This window comes from Pelodiscus sinensis, chromosome 15 (assembly GCF_052426305.1).
Source record: "Pelodiscus sinensis isolate ZL-2025 chromosome 15, ASM5242630v1, whole genome shotgun sequence".
NCBI lineage: Eukaryota > Metazoa > Chordata > Testudines > Trionychidae > Pelodiscus > Pelodiscus sinensis.
This window is the reverse complement of record NC_143066.1, coordinates 4,926,306-4,949,770: the sequence shown is the minus strand read 5'-3', so window position 1 is coordinate 4,949,770 and position 23,465 is coordinate 4,926,306. Positions and strand designations below refer to the sequence as shown.

The window sequence follows — 23,465 nt, the reverse complement described above, 5'->3', positions numbered from 1 at the left end:
CTGGGCGCGTGGGCGGCGGCTCAGGACAGAGTCCAGCGGCGCCCTGGTGATTAGCAGAGCACCCACAGCTAGCTTGGTGTTGTTACTGGTGGTGCACATCTGCACATGTCTTGGTGCATATACACTTTATATCGCACATGGATGGAAAAAATCTACACATGGATGGCAAAGATTGAGGGAACCTTCTTGGGCCGCCCTGACACAAAGCCTGGGGCCTCCCCCCAACACAAAACCGGGGGCCTCGCCCCCAAAACACAAAGTCTGGGGCCTCTGCCCCCCCCAACACAAAGCCTGGGGCCTGCCAATGAGACCCATGATGCCAAACCCACCCTGCTCATTTAAAGACTGGTGTTAACTCTGAACCCTAATGATGGTGTATAGCAGTATGTCACACAAGAAAGGGGAGAGACCATCTTTGGTCTGCTGTGAGGGGCACCTGGAGTTCCCGACTGCCCTGGTTTGTGCGAGGAGCCCCGGAGAGCACCCCGAATTGAGGGAAGGAACGATTTGCTGTGCAGCCTCCAGCACTCCCCTCAGGCCCGGCCGGGAGCTCGGCCCAGAACAGGCACTAGGCAGCGGCTGGGACAAGAAGCAGGAGAGATGAATGGGAGAGAACGAGGCCACCTGGGACCGGCGCCCAGCCTGAGACCGGGACAAGACAGAGCCCCGCTCCCGAGACAACCCCGGCAAGCGCCTGAGCCCCGACCGTCCCTTCCCACAGCAGCCTGAGCCAGGCTGGAGCCAGCGCCCCAAATCGCGGCTCTGAGGCCCCCCACGGCCGCTCTGCCGCGCTCAGGAGACGCGGGGCGGGGGACTTGCCAGGGTTCAAACAAGCGCGATAGATTCCTGGAGGATCGGCCCATCCGTGGCAATGAGCCGGGCTGGGCAGGAATGGGTCCCCGGCCTCGGCGTGTTGGGCGGTGAGTGACAGGGGAGGGATCCCGTGAGGATCCCGTTGTGTCCCCTCCCTCCGGGGCCCCCGTCTGGCCGCTCTTGTGCTCTGGCTGGGGTCTCATAAGAAGGGGGGGGAGGAGTGCTGGCACTGGGAGCAGGGCCAATCAGCAGCCCTCGCAGGGGCAGGGGCACGGGGGTCCCAGGAGAGCCGAGGACCCATGGGACCCGGACCCAGCCCCCGCCCCCATCGGGCCCTGGCCTCCTGCAGGCCGGAGCACAGGGAGATGGCGCGGGACAGCGTGAGCCCAGATCCTGCCACGTCCCACCGGCGCAGAGCGCCCGAGCCGAGCCAAGCCCCAGGGAACCGGCCGGCCGGCTGCCATCCCTCCCGGGGGCAGGGCAAGAGCCCCGGCCCCTTGTCAAGGTGGGGTTCCCCCGCAGACGAATGTCCTCGCACTGCTGCTCCCCCAGGCCACACGCCCACCCCCGAGGGGGAGCCCTGGCCAGGCCCCAGGGAGCGTGGTCCCGCAGCCCCGAGGGGGAGCCCTGGCCAGGCCCCAGGGAGCGTGGTCCCGCAGCCCCGAGGGGGAGCTCAGGCCAGGCCCCAGGGAGCGTGGTCCCGCAGCCCCGAGGGGGAGCGCCGGCCTGCCCCTTTCCGGGGGGGGAGCCCCGGCCAGGGCGTGCCCGGCTCCCCCCAGGCGCTGGGGGGGGGGAGGCGGCTGCAGTCCCAGGCAGCGGGCGCTCTGGGACACTCGCCGAGGGATCCCCCAGGCGCCAGGGAGGGGCGGCTGCAGGGCGCCTCCCGCCTGTCCGTGCTGCGGGGCTGCACCAACAGCTCCCACCTAAGTTGTGCGGGGGCAAGCCAGGCCCCTGGCTCCAGGGAAAGGGCACCAGACTGCAGCCCTGTCCATGGCTCCCGGGTCTGGGGAGACTGGCGGAGGCTTAGGACAATTACACGCCCATCCCCCAGAACTGCCACGCCCCTCTTCCACAGCGCCACGCCCCTCCCTTGCACTGCCACGCCCTCTTCCACAGTGCCACGCCCCTCCCTTGCACTGCCACGCCCCTCCCCTGCACTGCCACGCCCTCTTCCACAGCGCCACGCCCCTCCCCTGCACTGCCACGCCCTCTTCCACAGCGCCACGCCCCTCCCTTGCACTGCCACGCCCTCTTCCACAGCGCCACACCCCTCCCTTGCACTGCCACGCCCTCTTCCACAGCGCCACGCCCCTCCCTTGCACTGCCACACCCTCTTCCACAACGCCACACCCCTCCCTTGCACTGCCACGCCCTCTTCCACGGCGCCACGCCCCTCCCTTGCACTGCCACGCCCTCTTCCATGGCACCACGCCCCTCCCTTGCACTTCCATGCCCTCTTCCATAGCGCCACGCCCCTCCCTTGCACTGCCACGCCCTCTTCCACGGTGCCACGCCCCTCCCTTGCACTGCCACACCCTCTTCCATAGTGCCACGCCCCTCCCTTGCACTGCCACGCCCTCTTCCACAGCGCCACGCCCCTCCCTTGCGCTGCCACGCCCTCTTCCACAGTGCCACGCCCCTCCCTTGCACTGCCACGCCCTCTTCCATAATGCCACACCCACGCCCTCTTCCATATTGCCACACCCCTCCCCTGCATGCCACACCCTCTCCCATATTGCCACGCCCCTCCCCTGCACTGCCACGCTCTCTTCCACATTGACACGACCCCTCCCCCGGCACTGCCACGCCCTCTTTCACATTGCCACGTCCCTCCCCCGGCACTGCCACGCCTTCTTCCACACTGCCTCGTCCCTCCCTCAGCACTTCCACCCCCTCTTCCGCATTGACACGCCCCTCCCCCGGCACTGCCACGCCCTCTTCCACATTGGCCCTCCACCCCGGTAACTGTCAACAGCCGTCCCCTCGTCCCGCCCGCAATCCTACCCTGGGGAGGTGTCCAGCGCGACGGAGACGAGCGAGCTGCCGAACTGCCGCGTGTCCCACAGCTTCACCTCTCGCTCCCTCATCTGCAAGAGCAGAAAGACACAGGCTTGTGGGTTGCGCACACGCACACACACGCACGCACATGCACACGCACACGCACCGTCCAGGGGAACCGGCCTGCTCTCCACTCCAGCCATGGCTGTCCCAAGAACCCGCAGCCAGCCCCGTGCCGGGGGCTTTGGTAGTTACCACCTGGGGGTGCGGCCTATGCCAGGGCAGGTGCCTGTCCAGCCTGGGATACACGGGGCTGGGACTTGTGCTACGGTCCAAGGATGCTGGGGGCCAGTGGGATCAGAGCAGACTTCCCCTGGTGGGGAGCGGCTGCAGGCTTCAGGGCCTAGCGCAGCCGGACGGGGCTTTCATGCCGCACCCCCAGCCCGGGGACACGAGCAGGCGCCTTGTCATGGGGAGACGCCAGGGACCCCCCCACGCAGGGCTGAGACGCAGCCAGGTCAGGACAAACGGGATCCCGTGCGACCCCAGTGCATCCTGGGAGGGGACCTCCTGGGCTCTGGCGGGGGGGGGCAGTCCAAGCGTGCAACCCTCTTTCCCCTCTGAAAGGGACAGGCTGCCCCCCCAAGAAGGGGGGAGCCCGCTGAGGGGCCTGGCACCTGTGCTGCTTTCAGGGGAACGCGTCTCCTCAGCGGCCCCATCGCCCGCGGCACGTCCAGGCTCAGCTGGGCCTGGGGTCAGATCCCGGCCACCCTCGGTGTGGCTGAGGCTGGGCAGGGGCCAGAGGAGCCTAGAGGCAGCGGAGGCCGGTGCCAAGCCGTTCCCTGGCTGCTCCAGTGAGCCGTGGTGACCTGCTCCCCCTCCGGCCTGAGCGTGCTGCTGCCTCGCGTGCCATGGGCTGGGGCCGGCTCTCCCGCTGGCCCGGGGCTGGAGGAGTGGGCCTGCCGGGTCCGGATGCAGGGCTGGCCCCTGGCCCACGGCCCCGGGAGCAAGCACAGCGCTCGCTGACCTCCGGGGCATTCACCTCTGCGTGGCCAGCTCCCCGCTCAGCACATCCTGCTCCAGGGCCACGCCAGACCTCCCCAAGCAGAGACGGCAGGCGGCAGCGAGGCTGGGTGGGCTGGCCTGCCTCAGCGCCCTACGGCTCGGGGGGAATCCCACCAGGGCCCCCGTCTCCCCCTTCGCCCCGTGGCAAGAGCTCCCTGCAGCTGGCCTGGCCGGTCCACTTGGCCGCTGCCGCCCCCAGGAACGTGGCCAGGGCAGGCGGGCACCGCGCTCTGCCAGTATCGGGGCTTCCTTCCGCTGCCACCCCCAGGAACGTGGCCAGGGCAGGCGGGCACCGCGCTCTGCCAGTATCGGGGCTTCCTTCCGCTGCCACCCCCAGGAACGTGGCCAGGGCAGGCGGGCACCGCGCTCTGCCAGTATCGGGGCTTCCTTCCCCTGCCGCCCCCAGGAACGTGGCCAGGGCAGGCGGGCACTGCGCTCTGCCAGTATCGGGGCTTCCTTCCCCTGCCGCCCCCAGGAACGTGGCCAGGGCAGGCGGGCACCGCGCTCTGCCAGTATCGGGGCTTCCTTCCGCTGCCACCCCCAGGAACGTGGCCAGGGCAGGCGGGCACCGCGCTCTGCCAGTATCGGGGCTTCCTTCCGCTGCCACCCCCAGGAACGTGGCCAGGGCAGGCGGGCACCGCGCTCTGCCAGTATCGGGGCTTCCTTCCGCTGCCACCCCCAGGAACGTGGCCAGGGCAGGTGGGCACCGCGCTCTGCCAGTATCGGGGCTTCCTTCCGCTGCCACCCCCAGGAACGTGGCCAGGGCAGGCGGGCACTGCGCTCTGCCAGTATCGGGGCTTCCTTCCGCTGCTGCCCCCAGGAACGTGGCCAGGGCAGGCGGGCACCGCGCTCTGCCAGTATCGGGGCTTCCTTCCGCTGCCATCCTCAGGAACGTGGCCAGGGCAGGCGGGCACCGCGCTCTGCCAGTATCGGGGCTTCCTTCCCCTGCCGCCCCCAGGAACGTGGCCAGGGCAGGCGGGCACCGCGCTCTGCCAGTATCGGGGCTTCCTTCCACTGCCGTCCCCAGGAACGTGGCCAGGGCAGGCGGGCACCGCGCTCTGCCAGTATCGGGGCTTCCTTCCGCTGCCGCCCCCAGGAACGTGGCCAGGGCAGGCGGGCACCGCGCTCTGCCAGTATCGGGGCTTCCTTCCGCTGCCGCCCCCAGGAACGTGGCCAGGGCAGGCGGGCACCGCGCTCTGACAGTATCGGGGCTTCCTTCCACTGCCACCCCCAGGAACGTGGCCAGGGCAGGCGGGCACCGCGCTCTGCCAGTATCGGGGCTTCCTTCCGCTGCCGCCCCCAGGAACGTGGCCAGGGCAGGCGGGCACCGCGCTCTGCCAGTATCGGGGCTTCCTTCCGCTGCCACCCCCAGGAACGTGGCCAGGGCAGGCGGGCACCGTGCTCTGCCAGTATCGGGGCTTCCTTCCGCTGCCGCCCCCAGGAACGTGGCCAGGGCAGGCGGGCACCGCGCTCTGCCAGTATCGGGGCTTCCTTCCGCTGCTGCCCCCAGGAACGTGGCCAGGGCAGGCGGGCACCGCGCTCTGCCAGTATCGGGGCTTCCTTCCGCTGCCACCCCCAGGAACGTGGCCAGGGCAGGCGGGCACCGCGCTCTGCCAGTATCGGGGCTTCCTTCCACTGCTGCCCCCAGGAACGTGGCCAGGGCAGGCGGGCACCGCGCTCTGCCAGTATCGGGGCTTCCTTCCGCTGCCGCCCCCAGGAACGTGGCCAGAGCAGGCGGGCACCGCGCTCTGCCAGTATCGGGGCTTCCTTCCGCTGCCGCCCCCAGGAACGTGGCCAGGGCAGGCGGGCACCGCGCTCTGCCAGTATCGGGGCTTCCTTCCGCTGCCGCCCCCAGGAACGTGGCCAGGGCAGGCGGGCACCGCGCTCTGCCAGTATCGGGGCTTCCTTCCACTGCCGCCCGCGTGGGGCAGATCCAGCCGCCCCCGGGCAGGGCCGCACAGCGAGTGGCGGGAGCGGGAGGGGAGCAGGAGCCGTACCTGGCTGAATCCCACGGACAGGACGTAATCGCTGGCGTTCAGCCAGAGCAGCCTGGAATCCTTGTTGTTTTCGTGACCCTGGGTGCTCTGAAAAAAACCCACAGAGACCCCCCCAGTTACTCTTCCGGTAGCGTAGGGCGTGCGCAGCCTGGCTCTGCTGCTCTGTGCCGGGACCCAAAGGGGCACCCCTTGGCCTCAGTTTACCCAGGGGTTCGATCTGCCAGCCCTGAAGAATCGGGCTGGGAGCGGGTTCCTCCTGTCTCGCAGAGGCTCTCCGGGGGCTGCCGGGGGGCACGGGCGTGGCTGCGCCAGAAGCCCAGGCCTAGCTCCCACCCCGAGGCCATGGCAGCGCCAGCGGCTCTGGGCCGGTTCCCTGTCGCTTTCCCGAGCGGAAAGCCGCCGACCAGTCTAACGCGCGGGCGCACTAGCGCCAGGGACAGGAGCACGGGGCTCAGGGGGCTCGGAAGCGCCACAGCCCCCCCTCTGGCCGTGGCGTAAGGGAGGGGGCACTGGCCACATCTGCCCGGGCACCCCCAGCCGGAGCAAGGCCGGCCTGGGCAGTGCGGCTCATTCCGCTCAGGACTCTGCAGCGGGGCTCTTAGTCCAAGCCCAGTGCCAAGGCCTTTGCCACTCCCGTAGCCCCTGGCACCCCTGGCACCGCCAGAAGCTACCAAACCGCGATTCACCCCCTATCGCCCTGGGAGTGGCGGGGGAGGGGTGTGAGCACGGGCCAAGGAGAGGAAAGTCAGTCCCAGGCCTGATTTGCTGTGGCTTTGAGAGGCCCGCCTCCCATGCCTCAGTTTCCCCGTGCCTCCGTTTCCATTCCCTAGCTCCCAGGAGCAGGGGAGGCGGTTTGCTAAGCGTTTGCACAAGGAAAAGCCCGGCGTGAAACGGCTCCTTCTCCCAGCTCAGGGGCTGGCTCAGGGGCTGGGGAGCTGGAGTCTGCAGGGCTCTCTGCTGCCTCCCAACTGGCAGCAAGCGTGCAGCCCAGGGGTGCTGGCTGGCTCCGCTTGCCCGGCCGACTCCCTGGGGACACCAGGCCGGGAGGGTGGCCCCTCCAAGCCTGGGCTGCGGGGACCACTCGCGCTTATCTCCAGCAGAGCCCCCGGGGTCCAGAGGCGGCGAGACCCGGACCCGCCCCGCCGGTTCCACACGGCCCCCTGCCAGGGGCGTCGCTCTCACTACCAGCCCTGGCTGGCTGCCCCTCGCAGACAGAGCCCGCCGGCACTCGGCTGGTGCCCAGCCCCCGTCCGCACCAGACGCTGGTTTCCTACAAGCGCGTTGGGCACGTTCCAGGTTTCAAACCACTAATGGTTTAAGCACGTCAGGGAAAAGCGAACGGCGCTGCCAGGATGGAGCTGGGAACGTGCCCACAGGCAGCGCCAGCCCCCGGGTGAGCCCCTCCTCGCTGCCAGCGCTCGCCGACCAGCCACGTAGGTCCGTGCCCTCACACCCCGCGAGCAGAGAGCGGACCCCGCCCCTCCCCCGGCCCGGGGCTGTGTGGGAAGGGGGCTCGGTGTTCTGCCCCCCAACCACCTCCCGGCTCCCCCGGCCCGGGGCTGTGCGGGAAGGGGGCTCAGCGTTCTGCCCCCCAACCACCTCCCGGCTCCCCCGGCCCGGGGCTGTGCGGGAAGGGGGCTCGGCCTTCTGCCCCCCAACCACCTCCCGGCTCCCCCGGCCCGGGGCTGTGCGGGAAGGGGGCTCGGCCTTCTGCCCCCCAACCACCTCCCGGCTCCCCCGGCCCGGGGCTGTGCGGGAAGGGGGCTCGGCCTTCTGCCCCCCAACCACCTCCCGGCTCCCCCGGCCCGGGGCTGTGCGGGAAGGGGGCTTGGCCTTCTGCCCCCCAACCACCTCCCGGCTCGGCTGGCCAGGGCCTGTGCTGTGGGGCCCAGTCACTCAGACCCGAGGTGGGGCAGGGCTGGAGCCCAGGGGCATCACGCTGTGTCCTGGGCTGGCCCTTCCTGGCCAGGGGAGGGGCGGCTCCGTGCGGCTGCTGCTCCTCTCTCACCTGGAGCCACGGCCCCGCACGACCCTCGCCTGGAGGCTCCACCCCCACAGCTCCCATTGGCCAGGAATCACGGGCAATGGGAGCTGCAGGGGCAGCATGGGCCACGCACAGCCACCTGTTCCCACCCCACCCCTCAAACAGGAGGGCTACGTCTACACTGGCCCCTTTTCCGGAAGGGGCATGTAAATTTCACCTATCGTAGTAGGGAAATCCGCGGGGGATTTAAATATCCCCCGCGGCATTTAAATAAAAATGTCCGAGCAGTGTAGATGAGCCCGAGCTGTCCCAGGGAAGTGCCCCACCCCCCAGCGGCCCCCTCCCCGCCCGCTCTCTCGTGAGCCCCAGGGGCCAGTCCAGCGGGAGCCAGGTGAAGGCTCCAGTCTGGATCGTGCTGCACAGGGAGGGAGGGGAAGGGCGACCGTGGCACAGGGAATGTCACGGGCCCCGGCCGGGCGGTGGGGGAAGGGCCAGGCGTTCCTAGAGGCCAGCTCTCTGCCGGCTGCAATGCAAAGGGGCCACCCGCCAGCCCTGGCCGGCCACCCGGGGGAAAGGGGCGAGGGAGGCTACGCTCACTCCAGCAGAGAGATTTTTGGGAGGAGAGAGGCGGCAGGTGACCCTGGTGTCACTAAAGCAGGAGGGGGCCTGTCTCTCCTAGGGGCATCCACATCCGAGGCCTAAGGAGAAACAGGGAGAGCCCAGGGGTGCGGCTGGCCCTTTGGGAGGCCTCTCCCCCCCCTCCAGCCACAGCCCCTCCGCGTGGGGCGCAGGCGGCTCAGTGAGGCCCCGCGGGGACGTTGTTTCATTAGAAAAGAGCAACACGGCCGGCCCAGGCTGAAGGGGGAGGGGGCTCTGCTTAACGGGAGCACGACCATGCACTGCTTTTTAAGCAGCAATGATTGGGGGGGGTGGTCCCCACAGGGGGAGGAAACCCGGCACCAGAGATTTCCCTTCCCCCGCCCCAGCGATTAACTAGTTCTCCGCGGGCCGGCCCGGTCAGTTCTCCACAGAGCGGGTTTAAGGCCCTAGTTGGAAACCAACGGCAGCGAGGTGGGGGTGGAAATCTGACGGGACCCTGAAACGTTCCTACTCCAAGCACCCGCCCGGCCGATCCACGCCGCGCACCTGGGAACGGCGGCACCGCTGCGCCGAGCCCGCCACAGCCCAACTCCCGCGCACGGCGCCTTGGGTGGGGCGAGGCCGGTACCCCTCCTTCCACGCAAGGAGCGACAAGCACCCGGAAATCACCCAAACTGCAAACGCTGATGTTTATCGGGTTCCAGGACACTGGGGGGGAGGGGGGGAGAGGTAGCGCCCAGTCACCTTGCCAACGAAAACGGAGGAAGCTGGCCACCGCGAGCTTAGCTCCTCTTCTGTTAGTGAGAGTCGCACACACGGGGAAGGAATTGGTGTCATTTTGCATTCTTGGGAGATCTAGGTTATACTGCTCCAGGGGCTTGGCTCCAGCAGGCTAGATTTGAGACCGAGAAACGTGCAGCACGATACGGTTCCTAGGAGGCCAAGGCTTGTAACGTTTGCCACGGTCGTAATCTCACGCTCTTAAACACGTCTCTGTTCACACGTCAGTTTACATTAAACACATTCCTCACACTGGCTTGTTTGGTTTGAGAAGTCAGACCCGGTGGTGGGTGCTCCAAGTTCTGAGTAGCGCACCGGACGGCCTCCCCCCAATGCTCCCCCTCATGTCCGTTCCTGGGAGAACACTGCGTGGACCCCGCGCCCGGGATCAGAACAATGTGCCGGTTGGGGCAGGCAGGGACCGTGACCGGCACTGGTGTAAGACAAAAGAGACGGCCAGTGTTCCAGCCGGGCCCCTTCTCCCCCCAAAGGTCTCTCGGCGCGCTCAGAGCCATGTGTAACAAGGGTAAGTGCCCAGCCTGTGACCCCCACAAGACACCCCTGCCCCCGGCTCTGCTTGAACCACAGCTGGGCAGAAGAGGGACTTACAAAAAGCAACAGAAAGGCAGGGGAAGGCCCCCCACACCCAGCAGAACTGCCCAGGCCGATACCACTACAGAGGCCTGCCCTGGCCAGGCTACATTTCAGCCTCCAGCTGGCCTCCACCTCTGGCAGGCCCTGTGGACCTCTCCCAGCCACATCAGCACTGCTGCTGGGTTTCATTTTAGTCTCTTGCCCCTGGGTTTGGCCAGAGCAGTCTAATGCCCCTGCTGGGACTGCCGGACGCTTTACCTGGCCTTAGGGTTGCCAGATACTTTCACAAAAAATACCGAACAGGGCAGGAAAAAAGAAGAAGAAGAAGAAGAAGAAAAAAAGAGTCGCTGCACCTTTAAATCCCCACGGTCCATGCTCTCCCCCACCCCCACGAGACACGGCAGGGGAAGAACGCCCCAAGTGGCCTTCCATCCAAGAAAAACAGAAGATACATGTCCGGTATTTTCTGCTTTTTTAAAAAACTGGGCAGAGGCTGCAAATACTGGACTCTCCAGGCCAAAACCGGACACCTGACAACCCCACCTGGCCTATGGGGGCAGAGCGGGGCTAGTGCCACTACACGGAGCCCAGAGCAGAGGCCGTTAACACCTGGCAGCAGCGAGCCCACAAAGACAAGGCACGCGGGCAGCAGCCGGAACGATGATTTCAATGGAACGGCTCTTCCGGAGCAGAGAATTGCTTCAAACCGGAGCCACGGCTGGAGGGCACCAGGATGAAGTTCAGTAAGGACAAATGCAAAGTGCGCCACTTAGGGACGAACAATCCATTTCACACACAGAATGGGAAGCGACTGTCTAGGAAGGAGCACGGCAGAAAGGGAAATCGGGGTCATAATGGACCACAAGCGACATGAGTCAGCAGCGTGACGCTGTTGCAAAGAAAGCAAACACCATTCCGGGAGGCATTGACAGGAGTGTCGTGGGCAAGACCCGAGGAGTCACGCTCCCGCTCTGCTCTGCGCTGGTTAGGCCTCGGCCAGAGTACCGTGTCCAGTTCTGGGCACCGCATTGCAGGAAAGATGGAGAAACTGGCGAGGGTCCGGAGAAGAGCAACACGGACGATGCAAGACCCAGAGAACATGAGCTGTGAGGGGAGACTGAAAGAACCGGGCTTGTTTAGTCTGGAAAAGAGAAGACAGAGGGGACATGACAGCAGCTTTCAAGTAAAGGGTGTGACAAGGAAAAACGCCCTGTCGGTGGCTAAACACGGGACTAAATTGCCTGGGCGGCTGTATGGGGAGTCTCCATCACTGGAGATATTTAAGAGCAGACAGACACCTGCCAGGGATGGTCTAGGGTGCGAGGTCCTGCCGTGGGGGCAGGGGCTGGGCTTGATCCCTCTCGAGGTCCCTCCCGGCTCTAGCCATCTATTCTAGGATTCAGCTGGCTCCGGGGTCCAGGGGCTGCCCCGTGCGCCTGGCGAGAGGCCTGCAGAAGGGGGCAGGCGAGTTTGCCCGCCTGCCTCCCAGGCATTCCAAGAACGCCAGCCCGGAGCTGGCTCCCAGCAAGGCCGGGATCCCGGGACCCAGCCGCCCACGCAGGCTGTGGCAAGGGCCCCTGGTCTCCCCTTTGGTGCCACCCTTTGGCCGGCCGGAGGGCTCCTGCGGGAGGCTACGCGGTGTCACCCATGCGGGGGCCTGGAGTGCATGGTAGCGCCCCTGCAGCAGGGATCCTGCTGGATTCTCTCTGCCCACCTCCAGCGGAGGAGGGGAGACCGGGTCCTGGGGGCAGCAAATCACCTGCCCCCCCCCCCCAAGCCACCAGCATGAGCAGTCAGGGCAGGACAATGCATCTGCCCCGCCGGGTTCCTCAGGCTCAGCCACACTCGTCCCCTCCCCTTTGGGGAGGCAGGCAGGGCCCGTAACACACGGGGAGCCAGAGGCTGCTCCAGCCCCATGGGAGCCATTCCTGGGGCGCTGGAGAGCCCCCTGGGGCAGGCTCAGGGGCCCGGCGGCCCAGGAGGGCGCTGGAACCGGGCACAGAAGCCGCGTGTCAGTTGCAGCTGTCGGCATCCCGGTTCAGCGGGTCAGCGCCCTGGTAACAGCTGGCGAGGGGAGCCGGCGCCTGCTGCTGCCGGGAGAGCCGGGAACAAAAGGGAAGTCGCCAGCCCCCCAGCACAGCAATGGCTGGGGGACCGACTTCCCCAAGGGAGGGGGGCTGGGACCCCTGGCTGCTTGGAGCAGGGCTGGGGAGTCCCGGCCGGAGGCCAGGCAGCGGTAGCTAGGCTGCAGCCCGGGTGCTGCGGGGGCTACTGACCCTTGTGGGGGGCCGAGGGCGGCAGCCGGCGCTCTGGGAAAGAGGCAAGTGTCAAAGCCGCTCCACCGCTTGCAGAAGGGAGAATCCCACACCTCCTCGCCCGCCCCCTCTCCGTCAGCTGGCCCCCCCCCCCCGAGAGGCTTTCTTCCCGGTCACGGGACGTGGCAAGCTCCAAAGCCGGCAGCCACAGAGCCAAGCCAAAAATCCCTCCCCCTCGCTCATTTCCCCTGCCTGAGCCTGCTCCACCAGGGCTGGAGGGAGGGGGGGCAGCCACAGCCAGCTTTAGGGAGGGCAGCATGGAGCTGGGAGCAACCCCCCCCCACCGCAGAGCGCTGAGGCTCAGAGTCTCCCGCTCCTAGGGGATGGCTGGGGCTGCCTCCGATCACCTGAGCCACTGCGGCTCCCAGAGAGCTGCAGCCGAAGAGAGTGGAGCCGAGAGCTGCAGGGAGCCACCCCTGCCCCAGGAGCAGCACGACTCTGCACCCGCCAGCTGGGACCAGGACGTGCTGGGCTTTGGGCCTGCCCGGCCTCTCTGGGCTTTGCACGGGCACAGTGCCCGCGGGTCCCTGCGGAGCCGGCCGGGCGGGCGGGAGGCGCGCCCCCCTGGCTGACTCATGCAGCTCGCCAGTGAGAGGCCGGGGCTGCCGGCTAAACGCTCCGGCCTGTGCCAGGCACAAGCCCCAGCGACCCGACTGAAGGCCCCGTCCTTCCGGAAAGAGGAGGGTGCAGCTGCGTCTCGCTGTCGCGCCAGGTCAGGAAAAGGAGCCAAGGCCCTGCCGCGGAGCGGTGGCAGGGCCGCGGGAAGGGCCTGGCTGCACCTGCAGGGCTGGACGTGGGACTCCGCTGGGTGGTGAGGAACCGAGAACAGGGCCACAAGTGGCCCAGCTCTGCAGCCCAGCAAGTCCCGCCAGCTGCCTGGAGGAAGGTTGTGGGCAGCCCCCATGGCGCTCTCAGTCCTGCAAGCGGTGGCTTACGTGCCCATTTCCACATGTCACCACCATGCCACTGTCACGCCACTGTCACGGGATCCCGCCCGCCCATCCCTCTCCAGCAGCTCAGCTTCAACAAGCCCTTATTTCCTCTGCTTCCTGGGGGGCGGGGAAGGACAAGAATGGCCGCACCGCGTCAGACCCAAGGGCCAGCCAGCCCAGTGTCCGGTCTCCCGACCGTGGCCAATGCCAGAGGGAGAGAACGGAACAGGGGACCATCAAGTGATCTCTCCTGGCACCCATTCCCAGCCTCGGCCAAACAGAGCTAGGGCCACTGTTCCTGCCCATCCTGGCTAGTAGCCATTGATGGACCTCACCTCCAGAATTGATCTAGCTCTTTAACCCTGTTACAGTCTGGGCTTCACAACATCCTTTGGCAAGGAGTTCCACAGGTTGGCTATGTGGAAAAAAAAAAAAACACCTTCCTTTCTTTTTAAACCTGTTACCTATTAATTTAATTTGGTGACTCCCACTTCTCATGCTATGGGAAAGAGTAAATAACCCATCCTTATTCACAGTTTCCAGACCAGTCGTGATTTTATACACCTCTCGCTGAGCCCCCTTCAGAGACATCTCCTTTTCAAGCTGAAAAGTCCCAGTCTGATGAATCTCTCCTCACACGGCAGCCGTTCCAAACCCCTAATCATTTTTATATCCCTTTCTGAACCTTTCCCAGTGCCAAGATGGATACTTTTGGGACGAGGCGCCCACATCTGCACACAATGTTCAAGCTGTGGGCGTCCCATGGATTTCTGCAGAGGCTCCGTCTTATTCTCTAGCCCTTAATGAGTCCCAGCATTCTGGTTGCTTTTCTGACAGCGGCTGCACATGGAGCAGATGTTTGCAGAGAACTGTCCACACGGACTCCCAGATCTCTCTCGAGGGGTCGCCAGCGTTTATACCTCTAGCTGGGATTACGGGTTTCCAATAGGCATTACTTTGCATTTATCAACGCTGAATTAGAGCTGCCATTGTGCTGCCCAGTCATCTCGTCGCTGAGAGAGCCCTTCTGAACACGTTGAACAGGCTTGGCCCCAGTGCGGACCCAGGCTCCCTGGTCAGAGCCCCCCAGGAGCACCAGAGCTGGGCCGAGGGGGTGATGGAGACGAACAGAGCCTGCCTGGAGCACGGGATCCACTGCAAAGCACCTTCTGCATCGGCCACCTGTCCCTGCGGCTTCCCGCCGGCGAGAGCCCTGGAGCCGCCAACAGCCCCTCTGCCCAGTCTCGCCCGGCCTCTGGCAAAGGCACGTGGGGGCTGGGGGAAGAGCTTGCCAGCCTGTCCTCGTGGGGCCGTACAGCCTGCAAAGGCTTCGTTCTTCTTCAGGCTTCCGCACCAACCCCCGCAAGCCGGAACGGCCGAGAACAGCTCTCCAACCGCGACCGGAAAGGGCCAAACGCGCAGCCCCGCCAGCCCGAGTCTGCGGCCAGCCTGCACGGAGAGCTCGGAAGCACCCGCCGGCCCATCGCTTTCAACAGGACGGGAATGGGGATCAGAGAATCCCGGGGTGGGCAGAGACCTCGGGAGCCCTCAAGTCCAGGCCCCTGCCCGAGGCAGGACCAACCCCGACTCAATCAGCCCAGCCAGGGCTTGGTCAAGCCGGGACTTAAACACCCCCAGGGATGGAGATTCCAGCCCCTCCCTCGGGAACCCATCCCAGCGCTTCCCACCCGCCTAGGGAAATCGTTTTTCCTCATGTCCAACCTAGACCTCCCCCACTGCAACTTGAGCCCTTTGCTCCTGGGTCTGCATCTGTCCCCACTGAGAACAGCCTCCCTCCAGCCTCGTCGGAAACCCACCCCCTTCCGAGGAGTTGCAGGCTGCTGTCAAATCCCCCCTCGCTCTTCTCTCCTGCAGACTGAACGAGCCCAAATCCCTCAGCCCCCCCTTGTACGTCATGTGCTCCAGCCCCCAAATCATTTTGGTTGCCTCTCCTGGACTCTCTCCAATGCACCCGCATCCCCTTTGTAACGGGAGGCCCAGAACTGGACACAATGCTCCAGCTGTGGCCCCCCAGTGCCGAAGAAAGGGGAACAGTCCCGGCCCTAGATCTGCTGCCCATGCGCCTCCTAATGCCCCCCACATGCCATTAGCCTGTTGACTCCTCTGCAGCTTCTCAGCCACTGCAGTCTGTGACGTAGGGGGGCTGTCTGCTCTGTGACCCGGTGTCCCCACCTGGCTGGGCTGTGCCATTCCCACGGATTCACCCCACAGGTGGATTGGCCCAGACACCTAGTCCCCCGCTGAGCAGTTAACAAGGCTCTTCCCAGGGGAGACAAAGGAAGGGAGGCGGAGAGGGACAGGGCCTGGGAGCTGGGGGCGCATGAAGGGAGCAGACAGACCAGTACGGGGGGAGCGGGGGTGGTGTCAGGGGCTTGTGAACCCCTTCCCCCCCCCCCAAGAGGACTAAGGTTCTGCCCTGGCTTTGTCCACCTATTTACCCTGCTGACACCATTATCAGACCTAACCATGCCCGTCACAAGATCACGAACACACATTCCTGTTCATCCAGAAATAGAATTTATGCCAAGTGTCCGTCTGTAGGTACATTGGACAAACGGCTCAGACACTGCGCCAAAGAATCAACGCCCACAAAACAGACACCAGGCTCTCAGAGAAACCGGTTGCTTGTCATTTTAACCAGACCGACCATTCCCTCAATGACCTTCAAACATGCCTATTGCTTCAGAGAGACTTTAACTCCGGACTTCAGAGGGAAACCTCAGAACCGTCATTCGGGCTTAAATTTGACACGTTCTGTCTGGGTCTTCACAAAGATGCTAATTATCTCACCCATTACAAAGCTAGCTTCCCCAATTATCACCCCTAACGTCACTACCTCGCAGACACTAACCTTCCCCCCTCACTCCTCCTCTCTTCTTAAATCTGATTCGTCAGTTGTGTGTGTGTTCACTTTTTTTTGGATTGTATCCTTTGGTATATATGGCCATGCCAATTGTCTGCCACTATTTGATCTGAGGAAGTGGGTCTGGCCCACGAAAGCTCATCACCTATTAAACCACCTTGTTAGTCCTGTCTTTTGTTTCAGCTGGACCACACTAACACGGCTACTTCTCTATCACTGGCTCCTGTGCCAGCATTGGGCCTGCGCTGTATCTCAGAGAAGCAATAAACCTATTCGACTGGCAGGCAGAGTCACATCCAGCTGCTCCAGGGGTGCAGGGTCGGGAAGTCCCCACTGTGCCATATCACAGTCCCTGGACCCTTTTCTGCACTAGGGCCCTACCAAATTCATGGCCCTGAAAAACGCATCCCAGACCACGAGGTCTGCTCCCGTCCTGCCCCCCATGAAGCCTGGCCTGGGCTTTCTACCCTCTACATTTGTTGGGGGAAACCAGCGTTTCTCAAATTGGGGGACCTGACCCAGAAGGGGCCTGGGGGGGGTCACCAGGATGTTTTCGGAAGGCCCCAGACGGACGCTCGCTTCTGCGCCGTGTGCGGCCATTGGCTGCGTGCCCTGCTCTGAGGCAGCAGCCCCCCCGCCCCCAACTCCCGTATGGCTCAGGACCCTGCAGTCGCAGACACTGGGACACGGCCTGTCGCTGAAATCACCCTGTTAAAAATCCTGCGCCTGGGAAATTGACCGCAGGAGGCCGAGACTGAGGCAGGGCCCTAGCGCTCGCAGGAGGGGGGCGCTGCTCCAGGAAGGAGAGCAGGATGGAGGAGCTCCTGCTCCGGCCTCCCCGTGGGCCCTGGGGCCAGGCTGTGCAGGCGGGGCCGGGGCCGGGGCCAGGGCCAGGGCCAGGACAGAAGGAAAGGGAAGCTCTGCCAAGAGCTCTCCGACCGCAAACACGCTCTGCCCAGCCCAGGGACAGGCCACCTGCCAGCTAAAGGGAACGGGGGGTGGGGGGGGGCATAACACCGGCCAGGCCAGGCCAAGAGGGGCCGGAGCTGGAGCCAACGCTGGGCTGGGAAGGGTGAGGGGCCTAACAGGCAGCCGGCATCCCTTGGGGCTCCCCGTGGACGGCGCTGCAGGAACCCTGCAAGCCCCCTGCGCAGCGCGGACACTGCCGCTCCGGGGGCGGGCGAGGGTCAGCACTGCCGGGAGCGGGCGCAGGGCTCACAGCGTGCAGCCCCTCGTCCACCCACCCCACGCGCCCCGCCCGCAGCCCCTCCTCCGCCCACCCCACGCGCCCCGCCCGCAGCCCCTCCTCCGCCCACCCCACGCGCCCCGCCCGCAGCCCCTCCTCCGCCCGCCCCACGCGCCCCGCCCCCAGCCCCTCGTCCGCCCGCCCCACGCGCCCCGCCCGCAGCCCCTCCTCCGCCCGCCCCACGCGCCCCGCCCACAGCCCCTCCTCGGCCCACCCCACGCGCCCCGCCCTCAGCCCCTCCTCGGCCCACCCCACGTGCCACGCCCTCAGCCCCTCCTCTGCCCGCGGCCTCCGTGGGGGGGAGGGCAGCGCCAGCAGGAGCACCAAGCTGCGGTGCAGAGGCAGGTGCCATCCCATTAGCCAGCCCCTCGGCACAGACGCCGCCCCCTTCACCCCAGAGCAGAGCAACCTGGGGAGGCGTCCACCCCATCCCTGCTCTGAGGAGGGACCCCCCCCTTGTCTGGTTGCCATAGACACCAGCCCCGGAGGACCTGCCGCGTGCCCAGCACGGCGGTGCCAGGCCGTCCCCGTGCGCAGTGGGGTCCAGTCCACCCCACCAGGCCAGGGGGCAGAGCACTTGTCCTGCCACGACTCTGCCGGCCGGCACATGGCCCTGCCTCCCACCGAGAGGCGGCTCGTGTCCCCGTGAAGGGGGAAGCTGCTGTTCTCCAAGCCAGCGCTCCACGGATACGGCCTCAGGGACCAGGCCGGGGCCCAGTGGCACACGCCAGCCACAGGGTACGCCAAGGCACCCGCGCCACGTCCGCTCTGCCGTACCCAGCCGCATTCCTGCGCCGGCCGGACGAGGGGGAAGAGAAGAGGAAACAGTCGTGTGCAGTTACGCTGGGGACCAGAAGCCTGAGAGCCTGAAGCATGTGGAGCTATAAATAGCCCAGCACTAGGCCAACTTTTCCAGCGCTTCCCACGGCCTCCTTGGGAACGTGAGACGGGGGACTGTCCGCCGAGCCGGCCGGAAGCTTGGCTACCGAGGGTGGGAGTCAGGTACCCCCGGGGTGACCTCCGCGTGGGATACCACCACGGCCGGGAGGTGGGAGGAGAGAAGATTAAGCCTCTCTGCACCTCAGCGGCTTTTCTCGCCTTCCCAAAGCGGAGGCGGACGGCTGAGCTAACGTCCCGGTCCAGCCGGGGCTCTCGTGCAGCTGGGATTTCTGAGCGGAGCCAGAGGGTCCCGGGACGATCTCCCGCGCCGGGGACTGAATTCCCACCAGAGCTGCGGCTCGTCTTGCCACACGGGCTGTGGGGGCAGCTGCCCCTCCCAGCGCCAGGACAGGCGCGCCCTGGGTTCTGCTGCTTAGCACCGCGGACTGGCGGCAGCATCCGCGGCAGAAGAGGAGCCACGGCCAAAGGAGCCCCACTTAGCTTGAGAGCAGGGAAGGAAACTGCCCAGGAAGGCCAGTGCGGGGTGGCACCTTCCCAGCAGCCCGGGCTCCTGGTGAGCGACACGCAGAGCGGGTCATGCCGCCCCCACAGCCGTCGTTTCTGCTGTGCGGCGTCCCCCAGCGCTGTGGGCACGGCTCAGGGACCGCTGCACCCCGCCCCGCGGCCGCACACAGGGAGGAGGGATGCGGGCACCGGCGCAGAAGTGGGGCAGAGGGCGAGCGAGTTGTGCTGGGCACAAGCCAGGCTGCCAGCTCCTCTGCAGTGCCCAGCTGTGGGTGGGATGGGGGGCACTGCCAGCAGCGCCCCCAGCAAAACACAGTACCCACCCGGGGGTCTCCCGCCCCAGCCCCCAGCGAGCAGCCCCTCACCGCAGGCTCTGGGCGCGTGTCCCGCGGTCTGGGGGGAGCTGTCCCTGCCCTGACACATGAGCTGGCGGCAGCACCTCATGTCCGATTCAGGAAAGCCCCCCGATTCGGGTCCCTGGGCGCCGGGCCTGCAAACGGGAGGGGCGGAGCCGGGGACAGCCTGTCCCCAGCACGCAGACCCAGCTCCCTCGGGCCTGCAGACCATTCCAGCAGAAGGGGAGCGAGTGGGGGGCCCGGGCCAGCCCCTGCAGCCCAGCTGCCTTTGCCAGGAGGCTGGGGCCCGTTCACGGCCATCCCTTGGAAGCAGCCGCTCAGCGCGGTGCCCGGGGCCCTTGGAGAGCTGCTGCCAGGCCTCTGCCTGCTTGGAACTAGCTGACAATGGGGGAGGGGAGCCCTGCATCCCTGCCAGCTGCCCCCCCCCCCCCCCATGACCGCAGTAGCCCATCCAGCCCGTTCCAGAGCCGCACAGGGCTTGGAAAGGGCTTTTCCAGGCCTGGCCTGTGCTCTCGACTGCCCTGCCCCCCAGCAGAGGGAAGGGAACGGCCGGGCCAGTGTCCCCGGCCCCCGGGGCTGGGAATGGGCGAAGGCCTGGTCTGGTCGCTCCTCTAGGGCCCCTGGCTCGGGCCACTGGGCTAGATGGGCCTTTGGCCTGACCCCCTCTGGCCGTGCTGCCGGCAGCCCCACCGCTCCCGTTCCCCACCCTCTGCCGCCGGCTCTGGGGCACGTGGGCCAGGACAGGGCCTGAGCTGCGGCAGCCTGCCGCCCACCCGGGTCTCAGTTCCTCAGGGCCAGCGATTCCCCTCCAGGCCACGAGAGAGGAAGCGGGTCTGGCTCGGAGGCTGCTCCTGTCCGGCAGGCCCCAACCCTGGCTGGAGGCCGGAGCCAGCCCCCAGAGCTGGGGGGGAGGGGGGGTCGGGTACAGCAGCCCCAGCGCTGGCAGCACCATGGCACAGGGCTGGGGAGCAGCCCCAGCAGCCCGCGGGCACAGGGAGGGGAGTTCTCATGAGAAGAGGCTGCACCCTCGTGTACCTCACCCGGCCGCGCTCACTGGCTTCCCAGCCAGGCTCGTTAACGGCCTCTTCCCGGCTCCCTAATTGAAGCCAGGTGCCGGCCAGCTGCACAGCTGGGGCCTCTTGGTGCTTGGGCAGCACGTGAGCGAGCGAGTGGGCGGGCGCCGGGAACGGGGCTGCGTTCCTTTACCACGCCCCCGCATCCCGGCTCGGCCCGCGGCAGCTTTCCCCAGCCAGTCGCCCTCCACTAGGCCCTGCCCTCGGAGCAGCACCCAGGCCTTCCCGGGAGAAGTCACAGCCCCAGTGCAAGGGGACGCATCTCTGCCAGGGCCCCCCATCCCAGCTGTTCCCCCACCGGGGCCCTATCGCCCCTCTGTCCCCCACTCCGGGGAGATGCTCCCCGGGTCTAGGAACTCCGCACTCCTGCATTTTCCTACCTCACTGCCGTGGACGTTCCCTCCGGTCAGCCGGTGCCGAGGGAACGTCCCGCCGATTTTTAGAAAGGGATTCCGAGGAGAGCCCGGCGGCCACAGCCTAACTGCCCCACTGGGCAAGGGCAGAGCCATGCCTGTAACGCTCAGAACCATCAGAGCCAGAAACCCGCTGGGCCGGGGAGGCAGCACGGCTCGCGTGAAGGGACATCGCGCCCCAGCCAATCCGCCAGCCTCCTCTGAGGGAGTCGAACCCGTGGCCACGGGGAGCCAGTCGGTGTGCGCGCTTGGGTTTCCAGAACACCTTTGAGGAGGCCCCTCACCCGAGGCTCCCGAGGAAGCGAAGCAGCCCGGGGATAAGAGGGAGGCTCGTGGCGGGGAACAGAAGCTGGCTGACAGACAGGAAGCAGAGCTGGAAGAAAGGGTCGGTTTTCACCGCAGAGGCACACAGGGCCCCCCCGCGATCCGTCCTGGGAGTGGGGCTGTTCCTGGGTGACCTGGAAAAGGGGGGGACACCGCAGCAGCAAAACGGGCAGACAATTATTCACGCTCGTTAAGCCCCAAGCAGAGCGCGAGGGGTCAGAGGGAAACGGCAGATGAAACGCAAGGAGCCGGGGCACCCTGGGAAATTCATCCCAGCTCCGCCTGGAGACGGGGACCGCCCTGGAAAGACGTGGGAGTGGCTGTCGTGAACCCTGGCGGCCCAGCCCCCCGCTCCCAGGGCTCCCTGAGGAATTAGCCGGCAGCAGGATGCGCAGGCCGCTTTAGGCAAGCGACAGGGTCACGTTGGGGAGAATTCTCCCGGAACAGCCTCCGTCCAAGATGGGAACCGCCCCCCGCGCGCCAGGACAGGCCAGAGCCAGGCGCAGGGGGCTGGGCACGAGGGACCCTGCTCTGACCCAGCATGGCCGCTCTTACGGTCTCAGGGCGTTGAGTTCCCCGCCCAGCGTCCAGGCGCCCACCGCAGAAGCCTGCCACCCCGGGCGCCTGGCCAGCAACCACACGGCTTGAGCGGCCGGAGGCAGAGCTCCCGCCCCACCTCCGGAGCGGGCCGACGGGCGATGGAGAGGCCCCTTGCTGGGGGAAGTTCCCGTGGCCTGGATCCATACGACCGCGTTCTAGGGAGACAGAGGACCAAGTCCAGCCTTCCACGCGGGCACAGCTCCGGCCTGTGGTCCCACGGCTCTTCCTTTCATCTCGAGCCAGCCGGTTTAGCGACACGGCCAGGAGCCACGGGGGTCGCCGGGCTCGGAGAAAGGCTGCGGCGGTTCCACGCCACGAAAGATCAGAGCCTGTGGCGTCACAGCGAGACCTGGCACCACCAGACGCCAGCATCACGCACTTCAGTCCCCACCGGCCTCCACTTCTGTCACGATCCCAGTTCCAGCGACCCAGAAAACCCCTTGCTCCAGTGCCTCACAGCTGCGGGGCCAACGGGTCACGTCGAAGGATGGAGCGCGGGACCAGACACCCCGATTCACAGCAGCTCTGGTCCCGGGAACAGCCCGGAAAATCAGAGTTCCTTCCCGGCAACAAAGCACGCCCCCTGCCAACGCTCGGGACTGGGGTCACTGGGAAGCGCCCCCGTCAGCCCAGGGCAAGAGGAGGCTTTTCTAGCAGACGACAGCTGCGTCCGGTCCAGGGGAGCTGTGTGCGGTGCTTGGGCACTGCCAGGAAGGTGCAGGGGTCTCTCAGCAAGCCTGGCCACAGAGGAAGGGCTGGCGCTGGCCGCACACATGGAGGGGTGTGACGGCGCGTCAGGTACCCCCCGTCCGCAGCAAGAGGAGACTCCGCCAACCAGCAGAACAGAGAGGGGTTTATTGCTCCTCCAGGACACAGCCCAGCACAGACGTGACGTGGCTACAGGAGCCAGGGCCAGGATCCCTCAGCCCCCTTGGATCAGGGGCCCATTGTTATCACTCGACCCTCAGCTAAAGCCACTTCCTTCAAGTTTCCCAGCCAGCGACCGTCCCTTCCCCCAAAACCTCCCTTCCTTTGTTCCCTGCCTGCCCTCAGCCGGTCGGACCGGTTGGGTCTTTGCTTCCGTGACTCAAGGCAGCCGTCCTGCTGGGCAGGGCTACAGGTACCGGCCAGTAGGGGTCACCCCAGGCCCCACCCAGCCACCAGCGGATGCCCAGAGGGCAGGGCCTGCCCACGACATTGCAAGGGGGCAGCTGACCTGCCTGCTTTCAACACCCACCGTCATGCACGCCCTTTTGTTCAGAGCTTGGCGAGCCCCCCCCCCCCCCGCCCCCCTTGCGGCCGTGCCGTGCTGCAGCCGGACGGGGGCGCAGGGAACGGCAGGGCAGCGCTGGCGTGCGAGGGGGCGCGTGCAGGGAGCGAGTCGGGCTCGGTGGCGGGCCGGCCGTGCACCCGGAGGCAAAGGGGCAGCTGAAAAAGGGACCGTCGGCCCCCCGGCTCGGGAGCTGCTCCGCTGCGCTGTGCCCCAAGCCGTGCCTACAGCCCCGCCGGGGGGGGGGGTCTGGGGACAAGCTGGGGCTTTGAGTGCCACCCGGGCAACGCGTGGGAAGGGCGTAAAACGCCCTGCAGCGTAGCCATGGCAACGGGGGGCGTTCTGCTGCCGACGCAGGCCGCTCGCCTCCCCAAGAGGGGTCTACCGTGGGCTCAGGTCGTTATGGCCTCGGCCCGCGGGGGGGGGGGGGGGAGGGGGAGAATCTTCCCCACCCCGAGACACACAGCTAGGCGACGGAAATTCTGAGTGTCACTGAAAATCGTGGTCCCCGCCTGCTCGGCCTCCAGAGATCCCCCTCCATCGGCGCGGGGCGTGGCCAGCCGGGGCCGGAACGTGGCTGTGACGTAGTGGGGGGGTATCTGGCTGGCTTCTGTGCTGGCTCTGTGGTAACCCCCACTGGCTGCTGTCGGTACCACGGCCCAACACGACGGGATGAGTCACTATGCAAAGAGGGTCTCAACCTGTCTGACCAGCTACCCCCCAGGGAGAGAAACAAAGGAAGGGGGATGCCGCCCCAGCTGGGGGGCAGGGCTGGAAGAGAGGGAGTTAGTCTGTCTGGGATCATGGAGGAAGCAGC

General features: G+C 66.5%; 1 protein-coding gene across 2 annotated transcripts in view; it reads right to left on the bottom strand.

Moving 5' to 3' along the window:
* Positions 1-23,465, bottom strand: part of LOC102447944 (coronin-7) — a 103,239-nt gene that overhangs the window by 63,254 nt on the left and 16,520 nt on the right. For both annotated transcript variants that reach the window (XM_075899092.2, XM_089782211.1), the window contains exons 8-9: positions 5,874-5,960; positions 2,818-2,900 (exon numbers count right to left, since the gene is read on the bottom strand). In XM_075899092.2, coding sequence (XP_075755207.2) covers positions 2,818-2,900; positions 5,874-5,960 — 170 coding nt within the window. The remainder of the gene's footprint in view (positions 1-2,817; positions 2,901-5,873; positions 5,961-23,465) is intronic.